The sequence below is a fragment of the Pelecanus crispus genome, chromosome 7 (assembly GCF_030463565.1).
Source record: "Pelecanus crispus isolate bPelCri1 chromosome 7, bPelCri1.pri, whole genome shotgun sequence".
NCBI lineage: Eukaryota > Metazoa > Chordata > Aves > Pelecaniformes > Pelecanidae > Pelecanus > Pelecanus crispus.
This window is the reverse complement of record NC_134649.1, coordinates 1,049,420-1,067,107: the sequence shown is the minus strand read 5'-3', so window position 1 is coordinate 1,067,107 and position 17,688 is coordinate 1,049,420. Positions and strand designations below refer to the sequence as shown.

At 47.3% G+C, this 17,688-nt stretch overlaps 2 protein-coding genes across 5 annotated transcripts in view; one reads left to right on the top strand and one right to left on the bottom strand.

The window, feature by feature from the left end:
• Positions 1 to 4,011, top strand: part of SPG11 (SPG11 vesicle trafficking associated, spatacsin) — a 36,283-nt gene extending 32,272 nt beyond the window's left edge. Inside the window, exons 36-41 of one of the 3 annotated variants that reach the window (XR_012831210.1) lie at positions 156 to 324; positions 1,100 to 1,188; positions 1,715 to 1,870; positions 2,421 to 2,572; positions 3,005 to 3,248; positions 3,807 to 4,011. Coding sequence is in view for 1 of the 3 variants with exons in the window: in XM_075714415.1 (XP_075570530.1) it covers positions 156 to 324; positions 1,100 to 1,188; positions 1,715 to 1,870; positions 2,421 to 2,572; positions 3,005 to 3,185 (747 nt within the window). In the remaining 2 variants the exon portion in view is untranslated. Of the gene's footprint in view, positions 1 to 155; positions 325 to 1,099; positions 1,189 to 1,714; positions 1,871 to 2,420; positions 2,573 to 3,004; positions 3,503 to 3,771 lie in introns of those variants that run through there. The other 2 variants (XR_012831209.1, XM_075714415.1) reach the window with 2 other exon arrangements.
• Positions 4,012 to 5,007: 996 nt separating this feature from the next.
• On the bottom strand, positions 5,008 to 16,389 carry EIF3J (eukaryotic translation initiation factor 3 subunit J). 2 transcript variants are annotated; one of them, XM_075714416.1, is made up of 8 exons: positions 16,362 to 16,389; positions 16,184 to 16,284; positions 10,831 to 10,888; positions 10,475 to 10,566; positions 9,866 to 9,980; positions 8,646 to 8,804; positions 7,537 to 7,610; positions 5,008 to 6,109 (listed from the first exon to the last, which is right to left on the bottom strand). In XM_075714416.1, exons 1-8 carry the CDS (start codon positions 16,387 to 16,389, stop codon positions 5,978 to 5,980), a joined length of 759 nt encoding a protein of 252 aa, XP_075570531.1. In that variant the 3' UTR covers positions 5,008 to 5,977. The 2 variants fall into 2 exon arrangements, with proteins under 2 accessions (XP_075570531.1, XP_075570532.1); XM_075714417.1 differs by having other exon boundaries at positions 5,008 to 6,106.
• Positions 16,390 to 17,688: the final 1,299 nt, after the last annotated feature.

Sequence of the window (17,688 nt, the reverse complement as noted above, 5' to 3'; positions counted from 1 at the left end):
TGCCATTATGTTTTAAAATAGTATGGAGAAACCTCGAAGAGTGTAACGATCGCTTTTTGGAAAATTGTACGAGAACGGTTTTGCTTGTGGGTACCAAAATGTGAATAAAAAAAACCCTCTTCAAATCTTAATCTCCTATTCCTTCATCTGACCAGAGCGGGACATTGAAGACGGCTCTGCTGGATTACATCAAGCGTTGTCGCCCAGGGGACAGTGAAAAGCACAACATGATCGCCCTCTGCTTCAGTATGTGTCGAGAAATTGGAGAGAATCATGAGGCTGCGGCTTGCATACAGCTCAAACTCATTGAATCTCAACCGTGGGGTGAGTGGAAACTGCAAAACCAAGACAGACAAGTTTGTTTAAGAAGGGAGACATGACGGGTAAACGTAGTTTTAATTGCCTGTGTTGTCCTGGTAACATCCATTAAACTTCCACTGTCTGGAAGGAGAGTCCTGTTTGCCAGGCTTGGGGTATTCTTGTACCTAACAGTTTATCAGGCTGCTCCGGTGTTTTTCAAAGAGTTGAGATTTTTGGCTTTTACTGAAATGTAATGTTCCTGTGGTACCACGCGTGGGAGGAGGTAAGGACACGTGCGTGTTTTCCTGACTTTAATAGGATGTGACACAGCGTATTTTTACATAAAGTGTATATATAAAGTGTTGGGGGGGTTATGTTTGTGACTTGTTAACATCTGAGCTTAGTGAGTTCTGTACAGCTGGGAGAGTGCTGGGGAGCACACAGAGATCTCGCTGCGGAGCTGTTAGCCAGCATCGCAACAGCAACTAAACCAGAAGCTATGCCAAATGGTTTTCTGAATTTATCTGCTGACAGTCAGTGCTCGTATCTACCACAAATGTAGGATTTGGATTTCTCTTCAGCTCTTCAGTCACCTGACTAGGTTCCAGCAGTAGCTTTGGTCCATTAACTGAACAGGTGTCACTGTTTCTTCGTGCTTTTTTAATACGGAATTTTTTTTTAGTCTTTTGTTGCTGTCTGAAGCAACACTAGGGACAGACTGGGTACCAGGAGGTATTTTTTAACTTACTTTGTCACCTTTATAAATAATCAGTTATTAATTTTTTTTTCCCCATTTCAGAGGAGTCTCTTCAGGATGTTGCAAATCTGAAGAAACTGCTGATGAAAGCTCTGACTCTCTTTATTGATGCAGCAGAAAGTTATTCTAAGGTAAAATGAGACGGAATTGTGTGACTTCTGTACAGCATTGGGAGCACGTGAGGAGTGAGCTGAACTGGGAGAACAAAGCAAGCTGCTCTAGGGAGGGTGTGCAGAATCCTGTCCCAGGATCTTTTCTACAAAGGGCAAAGGAATCTCTTGCTCTGTCGGCTCAGCGGTATCCCAGCAGTCTCAACGCTGTGGTATCCAAGAGCAGTGCGCTGTTCCCCGTTCAGGCTTTAACGTCGAGGGTTACAATTAGGTTCCCCGGTTTTAGAGGAGTGACCATGAGCTTAACGAGCAAGAATAGAACGACACAAGAGCGTTTAAAAACTGGCGTGATTATGCTGAAAGTAGTATTTGTGGTGAGTGAAGCTTCATTTAAAACCAATGGGATATGTTCAATGATAAAACTGCAGTGATCGAAAAGATGAAATACTGGACAACTCTGAACTCGCCGTTGCTCTCGGGAATATTTATTGCTTTCCTCTAGAAACACGCTTCAGAAGCTTGCACTTGTCTTTGATTTATTAAATAGGACTCCTGCATCCGCCAGTCCTTGCGCTGCAGTCGGCTAACAAAGCTGATAACCCTCCAGCTGCATTTTCTCAACGCTGGTCAGAGCACTATGCTGATCAACCTGAACAGACAGAACCTGATGGACTGCATCATGTCCTTGCCTAGATTCTATCAGGTAAGCTGGGCTTCCTCACCTGTCGGTTTTTCTGAAAATGGTTGTTTTAAACAGCAGGCACTGAAGCACTCCGCTCCTGTGAGCATAATGCTCAGCTCTTCCACGTGGCACCGAGTCCCGTGCCTGTGATCCCGTGGTGTTGCCGCAGCTCCGGGTGCGGACCGATGCCTTTAGCAGCCGTCCCTGGCTTGCTGCCGTCGTACGGCTGGGGCCCTGGCTCTGCAGCGGCTCTCCTGCTGCTGTGCATCTGCACGAGAGCCCTGAAATCTGATCGGCGTTGGCATCCACCATTCTGTAAACTTGGAAATAAGAAAGGAAAGGGCTTTTTAAAGAGGACAAACCACCCCCCTCTGACATCTTCCTTAGCAGTTAAGGAAAATTATTTGCAGTATTTTGTTACCCTTAAATTCCTCTGTAATACAGCTGCTCTCAAGAACAGCATCAAGAGAAGGGCCAAAGAGAAGACCTAGAATTTTTTAAGCACAGGGATGTTTCTCTGCAAGAATAAACTCTTCCTGCTCAGTAACTCCAGCATCTGTTCTCCCCGCAGGCAGCTATTGTGGCGGAGGCTTACGAGTTTGTTCCAGACTGGGCTGAAGTTCTGTATCGACAAGTGATCGCCAAGGGAGACTTCACTTACTTGGAAGAATTTAAACAACAAAGACCCCTGAAGCCTAGCATATTTGAGGAGATTGCTAAGAAGTAAGTAGCGCTCTGGTCAAATCGCAGCTTCCTTTTCCACAGGCTGCTTTAGAGGAGCGACTGTGTGTTTAAGAGCATGCAAGTCAGTACTGTTAAACCTTTCATGTGATAAAGTGTGTTAAAACCTTTCATGTGATAAAGTGTAGTGCATAGGGACTTGAGATTCATGTTCAGTTTCTTAAGTGTATTGTGGAAATAACACTGGATCTACCATTTCCGTTGAGCTGGATAAACAGGGTGCCTTACGGCCGGTCAGATCAAATCTTTTTTAAAATGCATCAGAGCAAAATAAAAAAACAAGAGAATGCAACATATGTGTTGCACACAACCTCTTTTTAAGAAATACAGTTCTTACAGTTCTATAGGAAGACAGCCTTATAATCGTTGTCTGTGAAGCCTTTCTATTTCAATTATACATACAATTATTTTCAGAGTTAAACACCACCCACCTACTGATGCTGCTCTGAAAAACCTGAAGAAATTGCTCACTTACTGTGAAGATATCTACACATACTACAGACTGGCTTACGATAACAAGTTCTACGACGTGGTAAATACGCTTCTGAAGGATGCACAGACTGGCTGTTGTCTAAACGATATGTTAGCAAACTAGAATCCAACCTCCGTGACGTAGAGACTGGCTCTGACACGTACCAGTGCCACAGCTTCTTGCATGGTTAGTACTCATTCCTTAACGGGTATTTTATCGATTCCCTGCTTACAATGATATGCTGCTATGTGAAAGTTACTCCAGAAAAGCAATGGTGGTTGTAAATATTTAAAGTGCTGAGACTGTGTTAAACCCAAAATTGTGTTTTGTATAATAAATCCTACTGTTTACAAAATACTCGACTAACCAGCAACTACAGACTGGCACAGCTGGTAACGAACACAGCGATCCAGCAGTCCTTCGGACTCGGGGTGCGGGCGATGGATCACCGTAGGAATTGTATCTCAACCAACAAAAGGCTGAAATAGAATGTGCAGAACGTCCAATACACGGACAATGAAATAAGCAAGAGAAAGTTTTAGATAACACGCTAGGATAATCTGTTCTTTGATTCCAGTCTGATTAGCCTGGGTTTGGTTTTCTAGCTTAGCGATAAAGTGGGAGTCTTGTACACCTCTAAACAGCATAGACTTAATTTGCTTCTGTCTTGGAGTAAAAGTAGTAATCAAGTACAAATGCATTCTGACAGTTATTAAATTTAAACTCCTTTCCACGCTTGGGCAGACGGCTGGTATGGACAACCCATCAGGGGCCAGCAACTGGAGTGCTCCGCCACGGCAACATTTTGGCAAGTTTACAAGGCCGGGTCTGATTTAATTGGGGAGGGGGATAAGACTTGGACGCTGCTTCAGGCAGAGAGTTTCAGCTTGGCTGCTGTGTGCTCTGCAGCCTGCGGAGCTTCCAGCTGCCAGTTACCTCCTGGCCAAAAAAGGAGACAGCTGACTCTAGTGTACAGACAGCTTTTAAGTAAAATTAAGCAATGATATCGTACTATCTGTAAACATTATCCTAGCAAAAATACAACTGCCATAGCAGCCCAGTTAGTTAATTAGCAAAGAGATGCTAACTTGGGTTTATAGCTTACAGTCTCCTCGTTGCTGAGCATTCTCGTGCTAGCAACCGCTGCATATGACAACTACTTACTTGCACAGTATTTAGCTCACAGCTGCAATGGCAGTGCTAGAAGTCATACGCAGGTATACCCAGTACAAGTCACAGCTCCTCTGATAAAGAAAAATTTCTGTAGGGAGGATTACACCTGAGCAGAAACAGATTTAAAATTCCAGTTCTAGTCAGCCTCATAATTAGACGGAGCTGGCTGCCATTAGTCTAAGTCAAGTAATGGCTAGCAAGCTTTTAACTTGAACTTTAAAATTCCTGGCATGAAAGAACCTTGAGCTATCCTCCTGAGAATTACCATCCCCGATCCTTTAAAAATTTGGGACCACTAACAACAGGAAGGAGCAGGAAGAACGCCTGCCCTGTGGAAGCACACACGTATCCCGTCCATATTGGGAGCAAACACCTGAGTAAACGGCAAGCTGGAAATGCAGGACTGCTTGTGGTAACCGCAGCTGCCAGGTGGAATAAAGTAACTGCTTGCACTGGGGAGGGCCACCCTAAAATACTGCTAAGGTAAGTACAAGCCACTGAGCTCAGCAGGTCCAACAATAGAAAAGATTAAGTTTGTCATGGAAATGCTTGGATTATTATTATTACAAATACTGCAAAGTATTCTGCTGGCCATCAGCATCTGTAGGGCTCTCCTCACAGAAGCAGCCATTTGACAGGAATGGAATCGTGCCCCTCTCGCGGCAAAGCCCAGAGCGAGTAACCCAGCCCAGCGCACGGCTGTTCTGTAACTCCACCCCACAAGTATTTTTACTGTAAGGTACTAAAAGAACTGGTCCAAAGACAGCTGTAGTGAAGTCCTCAATAGTGATTTTTATTAAATTAGTTGCTTTATAAAACATTGCAGATGTCATAATTGTTAACATAACAATTCGCCCAACTGTAGTAACTGTTGCAGTTTGCTAAGCAAGTTTGTTTTTTTTTTTAAATGAAAGAAAATGGCCGAGTCATGAAAGATCTACCACAACCCATGAGACCAAAAGGAAGTCTTGTGGTTTGGGTTTTTTTTTCTTTTTTTTTCTTTTTTTTTTTTTTTTTTTTACACTTAAACCAGGTAATTAACTGTTAAAGAATACCCAACCCATACAGCTGCATTAGTAGAAATTTAGATGAATGGAAACTAAACTTCATACTCAAGACACAAGTCATTTTTTTCAAATAAGCAACTCTTTCCTTGTCCTGACCCACCCGGTGTTCTCTGCTGAGGTTGAGCGTTGACATGGTGGGTATCTCGAGTGATGCGTTCCCCGGTGCAGCATCCTCACTCTGGAGTTAGCGGTTCCCCTTCACAATATACTGAAAAAAAACCTCAAGCTCTAACTTAAGACAAAGCAATTGTAATACTAAGTGCACACCATGCCCTTGCTGCAAACTGCTTTTGTTCATCAACCAAGTCGTTCAGGGAGGTACAGTTAAGGCCATGTCACTGAACTGTGCTGGTAATAATACTTTGCCGTGTTGAAATTCATTTCCAATTTAGTGGCTGTTACTATACAACCAAATAGCAACAGTTACCATTATCAGAATTTGGGTGGTTTTTTTTTAAACTGCAATTTACATAGCTTTTAAATGTCTTCATCCTAACCCCCAACCACAGCACAGGAAGCCCGGTGCTTTAGCACGGACCCGGCCAGAGTTAAACCACCAGCACAGAGATACTGCAATTCTGATTGTAGCATTTGGCAGAATTTAAAGGAAGAAAAGTTGTGCTACATGTTTAAGGGATTATGGGCAACAGAAAGACAACAGAAGGGAGATAAATGTCACATGAAGTCTTCAAAGTCTTGTACGTATTCTCCGTCGTATCCTCCGTAATCAGCCAGGTCATCTTTCATCGTAGCCTTTAAACCGCCTCCAGGCACAACACCTTTTTTCTTCTTTTTGGCTTTATTCTGCTTAAATAGGAAGAGCACGCTGACTTTAAAATGCACAGTAATTTGTCATTACTCTAATTAGAGTAACACCACACGTCTTTGGGTATGAGCATTCACATAGCCCTGCGGCGAATGCGCTGTTGCCGTGATTTCTGCCCCTGCCTTTCATCCCACAGTGCAGCCTGGTCGTAGTAAAGCTGTGACATTTTCAGGTGTCCCGTGTTTTGTCTTTCAGCCTATTTTACCTAGACTCTAAACGTTTAAAGTGGAATAACTAAACTCAAAGTCTAGTGTTTAATTTTGTGAAATTGCCAATTTAATTAAGGAGTTTAGTGTGGCTTTTATCACTGTAGTGGCTGAATGTCTTCCTTGCAAAAAAATGGAGGTCCTAAACAAGCAAACAGGACGTTTCCAGTAAAGCTCTGCCTTACTGGATTGGTGTACTTGTAGCTTGCAGTGCTTGACCAAACTAATTTACTTGTTTGTAAATTAGTTTGGAGAGCCAGGAGAGAAGAGGCTAAAAATAGGAAGTATACATACTGTTTTCTTTTTAAACTTGTTTGGTTCAACAAGTCACAGGCTTCTCTCCAAAGCGCAGTTTATATTAAAGAAAAAGTTCATCCCGTTTGCCACACTGCAGACTTAATGCATTAACAGTGGTGCAGTAAGGCGCTTCCCTCAGGCCTAGGGCGTTCGAACGGAACAGCTGGTATCTAAGAGGTTCCCCCTTTACATTTACAGGTTACTACTTACGCTGACAGCGCTCTGCTGTTCGTTTCCTACCAATCCTCCAATATGATTTAAAACGTACCAAGAGTTGCACCGCTAGTTGTATTTTCTGCTTGATTTTGTTGCTATCTAACAATTCAATTAATCGTTGAACTCCAACCCACTGGAGTTTTAACAGACACATGCTCTAAAACACAATGTCCTGCATCGCGTAAGCGCCAGTTAAGCTACTGCATCATTTTGAAAACTTACTCTTCCTTGCCTATGCAGCTACTGCTCCTTTAGTTCGCATGACAGCATGAAAATCCCAGCTGTCTGCTACTCAAGACCCCAAACCTTGGCAAAGATTTAAGTTACTTCCCCAGGCTGGTGTATATTGACATTTGACTCCAAATGAGACTGGCTTCTGTCTTCAGGATATCGGCGTAAGCCATTTTAACTCCAGGACAGCGTAAGACGTATCAAGGTCAGCACGCAGGTAACATTTAGGTAATTAATCAAGGTTTTGCCTGTGATCTCTAGACTCAATCAACTCCTGATTACCTCACACAGTGAAGAGGCTTTAACGCTAAACCAGTATCCAAGGTTATCATCTAATCTCCCGCTACTACCTCTGACAAAAATCAGCAGTTCAAGTCAGCGCGAGACCTTTTCCCGTTTTCCAGATTAGCACCGTGAGCGGGTATTGTTACTGCTACAGAAACACGGAGCAGCCTTACCTTTTCTTGTTTTTGTTTTTCACTGCATAGTACTGTCAAAGTATTTGTGATCTTTTTCAAATCATCAATTTCCACTGCATCGGGGGAAGAAAGAAAAAAACAAAGATTCCGCATCAATATTGTTCTTAGAAGGCAGTTAAATAATCTAACATCAACGTTCTCTAAAAACTAGAAATAAGCATTAGTAGTAAGTACAGGCAATTACTTGATTTAAATGAGCAAAACACAGACTGGGCAGTTCTGGTCCCTAGAACCACAATGACTATTTCAGGTGGTCCCTAGTAAGCAGCTTGAACGTTGTAGAAGGTAAAACTTGCAAATTAAGAGTTGGTCAACACAAAAGCCTTAATGAGGAGGCATTTGAACAGTGAAGTACGGATACAGTAAAACGCATCAGAAGGAGCAGTGGATTAGCAATAAATTATTATTATTAACAACAAATGGTCCAAGAGGTTTTGAGTCCTTCACTTTAGAAGATCTGGAATCCATCTGAACTTTAAGTTACGAGCTCCCGTCAGCCAGCGACTGTGTTTACACAGCACTGAACAGTACCAAGCTACACTTCACTGCAGGACAACGTGTACAGTACAGGAAAAGATCTCGAGCAATGAATTCACCCAGTACTTCAGCCTAACACAGCCATGGAAAAAAATGAGCTGAAGTTAGTTTCGTCTCTGTATAGTTACATGTTGAATTCCAGAACACTATTTTGCAGTCCCAGAATGACATGAACTCAATTTTGTAATGGTTTCCTTCCAAGTGAGCTACTCAAGTTATCTGGCTCAGAGAATTTTTTTACCACTATTATTATTTTAGAAATGGCTTCAAGAAAAACATGCAAGATTTAGATCAGCGTAAGAATTCACACTTTTTAAGATGACTGTCTTTAACTGACACACAGAAAGGGTAACTTTTGCACAAGCACACAATCTAAGAAAGTTTGTGGGAATGGAATCGGATACTAGCCGGTGAAACAGGTTAGTACTTCATTTAGTATAAACTCCATAGATAATGTCAATTTAAGGTTTACTGTAACAGCGTGTTTTTGACTTCAACTCCATTGCAATTCTGGTAGCAGTGTATTCTAGGACATCTTTCACTTAACTTACATGAAATACATACGTCTCGAACTAACGCTTCCAAAAAACTGGCGTAATGTAACGATTTTTCATACTGTGTAATTTTCTCTTTTAGTAGTTTGCCAAATTCCGTAAAGTCATCTTTTGAAGAGGGATTCATGGCATCTATTCCACAAGTGTTATTTACACCTGCACAGAAAGACAAAGGTATTACAGAAAACACGAGCTGTGATCCCTAAAAGAGGCCACCGGAGGAAACGAGTAACCTTGTTCACATTCAGTTCCTCACCTCCACCGAAGCTTTACAAAACCAAAGCTGAGGTTTGCTCACTCGCTTCCCACTGCCTTCTGCCACACAAAAGCTAACAGCCCGAGTTACTAGCCTGAACGGAAAGAGATTTTGCTGCAAAGCTTCGAAATCTGAACCAGCTATTCCTGTTTTCTGGAGCAATGTGCACTACATGAAGCCCCTTTCCCCTTAAATAAGGAATTCCTGTCTTGAGCTCCCGAGTGCAAAATTTAGTTGGTTCTTTGCAGCTGTATTCAATGCACCCCCCAAGGCACTGTACTCTTTCAGAAGACTCGCAGAGCAGAATTTTCACCAAGTAATAAGCTGTGTAATTCACTATAATCATGGAAACACGCTTTCATGTTTGAAAAATGCTGCTATGAATCAGTATCCGTGCTAGTTCTGTCAAAGCACAAAACCAGAATGATCTGCTTTAAGTCTACTTCATCTGTGCCGGGAAACAAGCTCATGCCACTAACGTACCTGGCTTTCTCAACATCTAGCCTATTACGTAGATTGCCTGGAGCAAAGCGTGCGTGAGTTACGCTGTGCCACGCTCGTCCAAAGCCTCGTTAAACCCGTGTTGTAAAGCACCTCAGAACATTAAGAGACAGCACCTTTTTCTTCCTTTTTACCAGAAGTACCAATATGTTGGAAAGTTTAGTCAGCCATCTTTTTCCTATACCCTCCTACCATGACACGTTAAGCAAAAGCACCGCCTATTCTCAAGATGTTTTTGTGGTTCTTGCAATCAGTCCTTCGTACCAGGACGTGCCTCCAGCAGTTTGAATCTAAACCCCTCTTTATCCTCGTTAACGCAACCTGCGCGTGCTGCAGCAGTCAAATCCTCCTCAGGCCTTTTTGCAGGGCACCCACACATAGCAGTTTTATTTAGAGGATACGGCGCTTTTGTGATGCGACCATTACACCGACTCGCTCGACTCGGGCACGGCACACTTACCAAATGTTTCTTTTGCTAACTCAAGGTCTGACTCCTCTTGTAATTTCTTTAGTCGTAGTTTGTCTGCTAACTGTTCTTCTGGTGTAAGTTCTTTATGCTCCTCTGGTGCCTCTAGCTGAATTAAAAAAATGTATTTAGGGAGAACATTATATTTCTCACCCTTGAGCACAGGTGGTAGAAGAAATCACAGTTTTTCCAGTGCCACTTGAATAGTTTACTTCTGCCTGAAGTCAATACACCTCAAGCATGTACACACCTGAAAGCCACCCCAATGCAGTGTAACGATGCCACCTTCTTTAGTAAATTGTCCATTTTACAAGTAGTAGGAAGAAATGCCTTAGAACTAAGTTTCACGACTGCATGTTTTATCGTGAGGTGCATACAAAAGAAACAGCGATAAGCATTATTTCAATAACCAGGTTAAATCACAGAAAAATTAAAGCTAACATCCCCCAGATGTTACTAAGTACAAGCCTTAAGTTTTTTTTATCAGAATAGTCAAAATCTTTACAGGTCTTGTTCAACCTCAAAAAAAAAAAAAAAAAAAAAAAAGAAAAAAAATCAAAGCTGCCCTCTAAATTTTGAGACCCGGAAGAAAAAAGGAGTTACCCTTTTTTTAAGCTCCTCTTGCTTTTTCTTCTGTAGCTTCTCTTTTTCTTTTATTTTTTCTGCTATTTTCTTTTTTTCTGAAACTTTTGGTTCTGTAAAACATCAAACAATACAGCGCTCGAGGTCTACTGATTTTTTTTTTTTTTTCCTAGCAACTCTAGAAACATTAATCAAAGAGAAAGCCACAGAGCTCAATTACTGGAATCTGAACACAGAGCGAGGTAAAAGACGTGCTTGGTCAAAACCAAACCCGACCCTATTTGCAAAGTGGTTTTGATTCTTCAGATTCGCTCAAGACAAAACGAGCGTCTGTTCTGCTGCTGCGTCCAGAGCCGTGCATTCCTTTTAAGTCTTACCTTGTTTTATCTCTGTCTCCTTTACTTCTTCCTCTTCCTCCTCATCATCCCAGTTATCCTACAAAATAAGTTTTAATTGAGATTCTTTTACAGATACTCACTACTCGTTTAGGTAGCAAAGGTCAGTAGCTTACATGTAACCTCTTTAAACGCTGACATACCCATTAACCTTACGTACTGGAGTGAGGAAGCGGGGAGGAAGTCGCGAGCGCTGTACGACGAGGGCACCGCTTTTGGGAGTTGACCAAGACTTTTCAGGACCAGCTCTTGCCACGAAAAAGGCAGCTTTCATTCAAAGAATCAGAAAGCTCACGTCCGTACAGTTACAAAAGCAAGATCGTGAACAGTCCAATCAACACCCACAGTAAAACATGAGTTTATTACGTAATTTCTTGTACTACACATTGCAAGATACCGGAACGTCACGGGATGCATGCACGTAGTACGGCCGCCGCTGGAAACGGGCAACTCGGCTGAAACATTTTCAACCGGCACGCGCTGTCACCACCACCAAAAGATCCGTTCTTTCCAAGCCGCTCCCCGCGGCTGACGGACGCCAGCGTGCCCCTCTCCCCTGCGCTGGGAGAAGCGCTCGCGTGGCCACAGGTGGAACCGCCACAGGCGGGTGAACGCTCACCCGGACCCGCTGCCAGCACGACGCGCGGCAGGCAAGGCCGTGCTGCGGGAGCGGGGAAAGCAGCAGCAAGCAGATGGAGGAGAACGGAGGGGCCCGGCTTGAGGCAGAAATACCAACTTTTAACAGTCACAAGACCACGTTTTGGACCAGTTTTGGACCGACGACCACTGCTTTTTTAATAAGCCAAGGAGCTATCAAAAGACTCTTCCCACAAACAAATCCCTTCAGGGTTCTCCAACAGCCATCACGTTCTCGAGTGTACTTTCAAGCGGTCTCAGCGCCGGTGTCTGCAGTGACCCTGCCTCCAGTTTTCACCTTCAGGATTCACGGTGGTCCTCAGCCACCGCTCACAGCCCTCCTTCCTCGCAGAGCCGCCGTCTCCCACTCCGCACGGCCACGGTCCTGTACCCAGGCAGATGATCCCTGGTTCAAAATGCTACACACGGTTCAACCAAATACAGAGGAAGCATCGTTTTCTACAGAACTGATGTCATCTTTCTACCTGCTGATGTCATCTGCAGACTTCTGCCAGCAGCAATTCTGGAGTTTCTTCCTGACAGTTACCCGGGTAAGGATTATGGGAATATATAGTCTTGTCCTAATGCCGCTGCAAATTCAAGCGGATGGCCTGCACATGGAAATCGACGCTCGAAAATTGATCGGAAGTTACGTCATGTGGTACTCGGCACATACGCGCCAGAAGTTAAAGCCAAGAAATCTCACAGGAATCTAATTTTAGTCACCTGTTTCAACTCGCAAGCTTAAGAGATTACATTTGACAAGACCTAGTTTACACAAAAATCACACGTACTGCCGGTACATCATTACACGTAAGCTTAAAGACCATAAATCATGAATTTTGTGATTTCTGCCTCACAACAGTAACGCAAGCAGTCGTGCAAGCTATTTATTCATTTCTAAGGGTTGCTACTGGCGTGGCAAAATAAAAGACACTGGCGGAAGAACTCGGTATTTCAGTGCAATGTGCTGATCCAAGCAAGGAAGACACCCGAGTTCATCTACCAGCTCACTCAAGTTAATTGGCACTTGTAAGGGATTTGGCTTCCCTTCCACATTCCAAGAAGCTGACTTAAATTTGGTGCAGCATTATTTTAGCTCATACCTAATTAAGCATGTTACACCCACTTCTTAAACAGCTCTTTTCATTACTGCTGCATAGAGCTTGCTGCCTTACCCCTTGCCCTGTCCTTCACAGATTTTAAAATCGAGTGTTTTACGGTGCAAAACCCCACAGGAAGGGCACCGTCCACGATGTAAAGGGACGCACGGGATGGAAGGAAACTGCTGCGTGTCACGATCTGGGAGACTTAACAGAGGGTACGTGGGCAAGGACTTCACGCGATGACGGACGCGCTCCTTCCCCACAGCGGGCCGCGTCCCTGCGAGCCATGCCTGCACCGGGACGGCGCGCCATGGCAGCTTTAGCTTGCCAAGCCGAGATGACGAGGCCACGTAGAAAGAGCAGACCCTTCGGTGGGCAGCGTGACCGCCTGCCCTCTGGCCTGACCTCCCCGAGCTGCTCGGTGGAATTTAAGATCTCAACTTCAACCGAAGGCATCGCGCCGACTGCCGGGAGCTCACCCACGGCCCAGCAGAACAACCCTGCGGGGACCGGGGACAGGCAGCCGGAGCTCAGCGTCATCGGAGCAACGCTCCTGGTAGGGCAACCTGCGAGACATCCCCGTCTGAGGGTTCACTCCTCAACCTGCTGCGCTACGATACGCAGGTCTCCCAGCTACACTGAATACCCTCTCACTCTTCTCCAAGCTTTTTTTCTTTTTAAACAGCAATAAAACATGATTAATATATTGGGCAGGCTTCCCCCTCCCCCCGCCCGGGGAGGGGGGGGAGCATCCAAATATACACCTATTTCTGCATTTTATAAATTCTGGTGAACTTTCTTGGAGGAAAAGAAAATTGCTTTAGTGCTGTATCTTTGTGCAGATACTACGTAATTCAAAGAGGGCACCTTTATGCCAAAGTACTTCAACAATACTTATTTCTGCATACTTAAGTAAAATAAGGCTATTGAAAACATCTTCCATTTCTTGTAAATAAAGCCTTGATGAGAGCAGCTCTCTTACAATTTCATATGCTCCATCAGATGTACCTTAAACGCACGATAACACACCTTATTCCCCCCAAAACCAGAAGACGTGACTGGAAAGTGACAGGTGCTCCAGCATTTGGATTCCTAGCTAAACCCGAATGCTCTCCTTCAAAGAGAAGCGGCCGCACCATCTCGAAGGCTGTCGCCTGGATGATAACAGGAGCATTTCCCGGTGTTGGCTTTGCTAAGCACAGAATTGCCCAAGAGTAAATAGATGACAATTCCTTGGCAGGAGGCCCATCTTCTGGGAAACTTGTGTTCGGGGTTAACACGGGAGAGTAGTTTCGTTACTGATGAAGATGCTAATTTTAAACCTGGGGAAGTCAAAGTTTCCTAACTTAACAGTTAATTCAAGTTCATCGCCAAAAAATCTTCCAAAATAGACTACAGAATCTGAACATAAATATGTTTATATAAATATAAATCACATTCCGAAGTGTGAAATACCAACCTGAAGGCAAACTCATGGTCAGAAAACACTCCATGCTTCTATTTTAGACCACGTCATTTTTCTTCCGCGGGCATTTCCCCAAGGTGGACCCTTGCGAACACCTAGAGCCAAAGCCACCGCCTCCCAAGCTCAGTTCTGTGATCTCCCGTGTTTGTACAGGCAGAGCAAATCAAAGTAAATTAAAGCAGCTTTCTTTGCTGGACCGGTCCCTCTCTCTAGATGCAGCTCCAGCACTAAAGCCACAATCCCTCAGAAAGAGGGAAGCAGTTGCGTTCTTACTACACGTGGGAAAACTTTGTTCCTTTACTAAAACAGCCACAGGAAGCACGGGGGTCTTCAAGCGAAGAACACTTCAGAGTCCAGTTCCCTTGCACACATCCTAGCGTAGCAGAGAAGTTTCTCCCTTTCAAAGGAGGATGAGCAAGCCTCACAGAGACGATGAGTCTAGGGTACACGTGCATATATACACATACACATATATAAATTATATATATATGCACCGTGGTACATTCTAACCACACTCTGCAAATGACTGTAGCTACTGTACACAGAGATGCCTTTACTTATTTTGCCTGCTGTAATGTGACACCGATGATAACTATAGGGTGTGGGTGTTATTAAATTTAAGAAGGAAAATGGACAGCTTGTAACTCACAAAGATTTGCTAGCTTTTTTTTTTTTTTTAAAGAGAGGATGAACTACTTTTTTCGTACTATTTATAAAAAGATCCTCAGCTCCAAGGACAACCGTGTTGGTGTTTTTCAGAGATTCTGCTAACAGTCAGCAGCCTAAATAACAAACCCAACGCGCCCTCACCCAGTGAGCAGCCCCACTCTACCTCAGAAAGCATCGCACTTGCGACCAGGCTACAGTGACCAAGTCACCTCGCGCAGCTGTCTATTATTACAATATCTCAGCGGCTCGGTTTGAAACAAAAAGGCCTTTTGCAGTCGACCTATTTCCACTCCTTACATTCATCAAGCACGTTCCTTCTACGTTCCCCAGCAACATTTTGCTTACTGTCTGTATGAACGCGGAGCAAACTGAGGTTCCTGTGGCGCCCACCATTTGGTCACCCCACCTTGCTAAGTAAAGGAAAACCAGCTTTGAAGGAAGGTCTCCTTTCGTAAGCATCAGACATGAACATCTGCGCATTTTAATACCCATTCCATGCAGACATCACTCTTTGAAGCACAGTAAAAATCCAAACAGTGCTTTCAGTAAAGGTATTTTAAGTGATCAGGGCACTACCAGATCGGAAGCCGCACAGCGAGGCCGCTGCACTCCCCAGCTGCGGCGGTGGGGCCCGGGGGGCTGTGTGGAGAAGTAGGAAAAAGGGGTGGGAAAGACACCCTGCTGCAAGGCAGAAGTTTCTGGGCAGGAGCAGAAGCACGGCTTTCATTAAATCCCATCCTAACGCCTCACCCAGCGCACCATACTCAAAAAACCATGAACCTGAAAGGCTACGGAAAGCAGGGGGAAGCTAGCCGGCCACAGGACAGCGCGGGCAAGCTGCAGGTGGATCCCGCAGCGAACAGGAGACGTTGAAAAGCGCCCATCTGTCTGTCTGTCTGTCTGTCTGTCGCCGTCTCCCCTGGAAGACCCAGCACGGCGGGGACGAAGGGCGGGCAGAGCCGCCCGCTGCGAGCGGGGATTACGCGGCAGGGACGGGCGCCTTTCCCACTTGGCCTTTTCGCTTGTCACCCGGCCCCGGCCGCTGCCCTTTCGGGGCGGCGATCCCACCGGGCGGCGATCCCACCGGGCGGCGATCCCACCGGGCGGCGATCCCACCGGGCGGCGATCCCACCGGGCGGCGATCCCACCCGGCCGGGCCCGCCGACACGAGTGCTCCCCCTCGCCCCGGGCCGGCGTGCCTCCAGCCGGCCCGACGAGCCCGGCCCAGCGGGCGGGAGGCCTCGGCCTCCTCCTCCTCCTCCTCCTCCTCCTCCTCCCCCGCCGCCCCGGGCCGCGCCGCCGCCGCCCGCGTCCCCCGCACACGCGGCACCATATGGCAGCGGCCTGCGGCGGGCCCGGCCCCGCTCCCCGCCGCCCCCGAGCCGCGGCCAGCCGGCGGGGCCGACCCCACGGCCACGCCACGCCGGCGAGGGCCCGCCGAGGGCCCGCCCGCCCGCACCTTCACGTCGTCCTCCTCATCCTCGCCGGCCCAGCGGTCTCCGGCCACTCCCGGCACCAGCCGCTTCGCCACCGGCTCCACCACCTCGAAGCTGTCGGCGTCTGTAAGGGGAGAGGAGAGCGGGTGAGCGCGGCGGGGCGCGGGCGGGGGGCGGCGGGGCGCGGCGGCCGGCACCTACCCCAGGAATCCGCCGCCTCCGCCGCCATCTTCCCCGCCGGCGCTGGCAGCAGGCACGGTGAGGCGGCCGCTACAGAGCGGCCCCAGCCAGCGCCGCGCGCGGGGCACGCCGGGACGGCGGCGGATACCGGACGGGCGGACCGGCCCCCCCCACCCCCCAGCTCCGCCCGCCGCGGGGCGGGGCCGCCGGGGGGGCGGGCGGCGATAGCTGAGGGCCGGCGGCGATCGCTCAGGGCCGGCGGCGATCGCTCTGCCCCCTCCCGCCCCGCCGCCGGCTCGGCGCCCAGCCCGGGCCCCCTGGGCGCGGTTCCGTGCCCGGGCTCAGGCCGCCTCCCCGCCGCCCCTGCGCGTTATCGCCGAGCGGCAGCTGCGGCCTGAGGGCAGCCCCCCCCCCCCCCCCCCCCCGCCTGAGCGCTGCGCAGCACGGGCGGGGCCGGCGGGGCCGCGGGAAGGGGAAGGGGAAGGGGAAGGGGAAGGGGAAGGGGAAGGGGAAGGGGAAGGGGAAGCGGTCGGGCTCTGTCCGGTGCTTGGGTGCGCCCGCGGAGCGGGAGGGAAGTGTTCGGGGCCGGCGCTGCTGCGAGCGGTGTCCCGCTGTGCGGGCACCTCGCCCCCTGAAGAGGGGAGGAGCTGTTACCCTAAGGATTTACAGAATCATGGGATCGTGTAGGTTGGAAAAGACCTTTCAGATCACACAACCATGGAGTGATTTGGGCTGGAAGGGACCCTTAGAGCCCCCCCAGCCCAGCCCCTGCAGTGCCAGGGACAGCTTTAACCAGCCCAGGGTGCTCACAGCCCCGTCCAGCCTGGCCTGGGATGTTTCCAGGGATGGGGCCTCCACCGCCTCTCTGGGCAACCTGTGCCAGTGCCTCACCACCCTCAGTGTAAAAAATTTCTTCCTTATATCCAGTCTAAATCTATTCTTCTTGAGTTTAAATCCATTACTCCTTGTCCTGTCACAACAGGCCTTGTTAAAAAGCTTGTCCCCACCCTCCCTATCGGCCCCTCTCAGCGCTGCCAGGCTGCTATCGGGTCTCCCCGCAGCCCCCTCCTCTCCAGGCTCATCATCCGGCCCAACCATGAACCCAACCCTGCCAAGGCCGCCGCTAAACCAATTAAGGGGAGAGGAATCATTAATTTCATGTTTCCTGGCTTGGTGGCTGGATTATTTATAATGAAAGTAAAAACTGGGAATCACTAAGGTTGGAAAGGATCTCTAAGATCACCAGCCCAACCATCACCCCAACACCCCCATGCCCACTAAACCATGTCCCCAAGTGCCACCTCTGCCCGTTTTTTGAACCCCTCCAGGGCTGGGGACTCCCCCACCT

Bases quoted from the DNA above. Each gene is read 5' to 3' on its own strand.
- EIF3J (XM_075714416.1), bottom strand. From the start codon at position 16,389: ATGGCGGCGGAGGCGGCGGATTCCTGGG. The intron at 10,889-16,183 runs GTGCGGGCGGGC...CTTATTTTGTAG, and splicing joins ATGAGGAGGACGACGTGAAG to GATAACTGGGATGATGAGGA. The intron at 9,981-10,474 runs GTAACTCCTTTT...TTTTTAATTCAG, and splicing joins AAGAGGAGCTTAAAAAAAGG to CTAGAGGCACCAGAGGAGCA.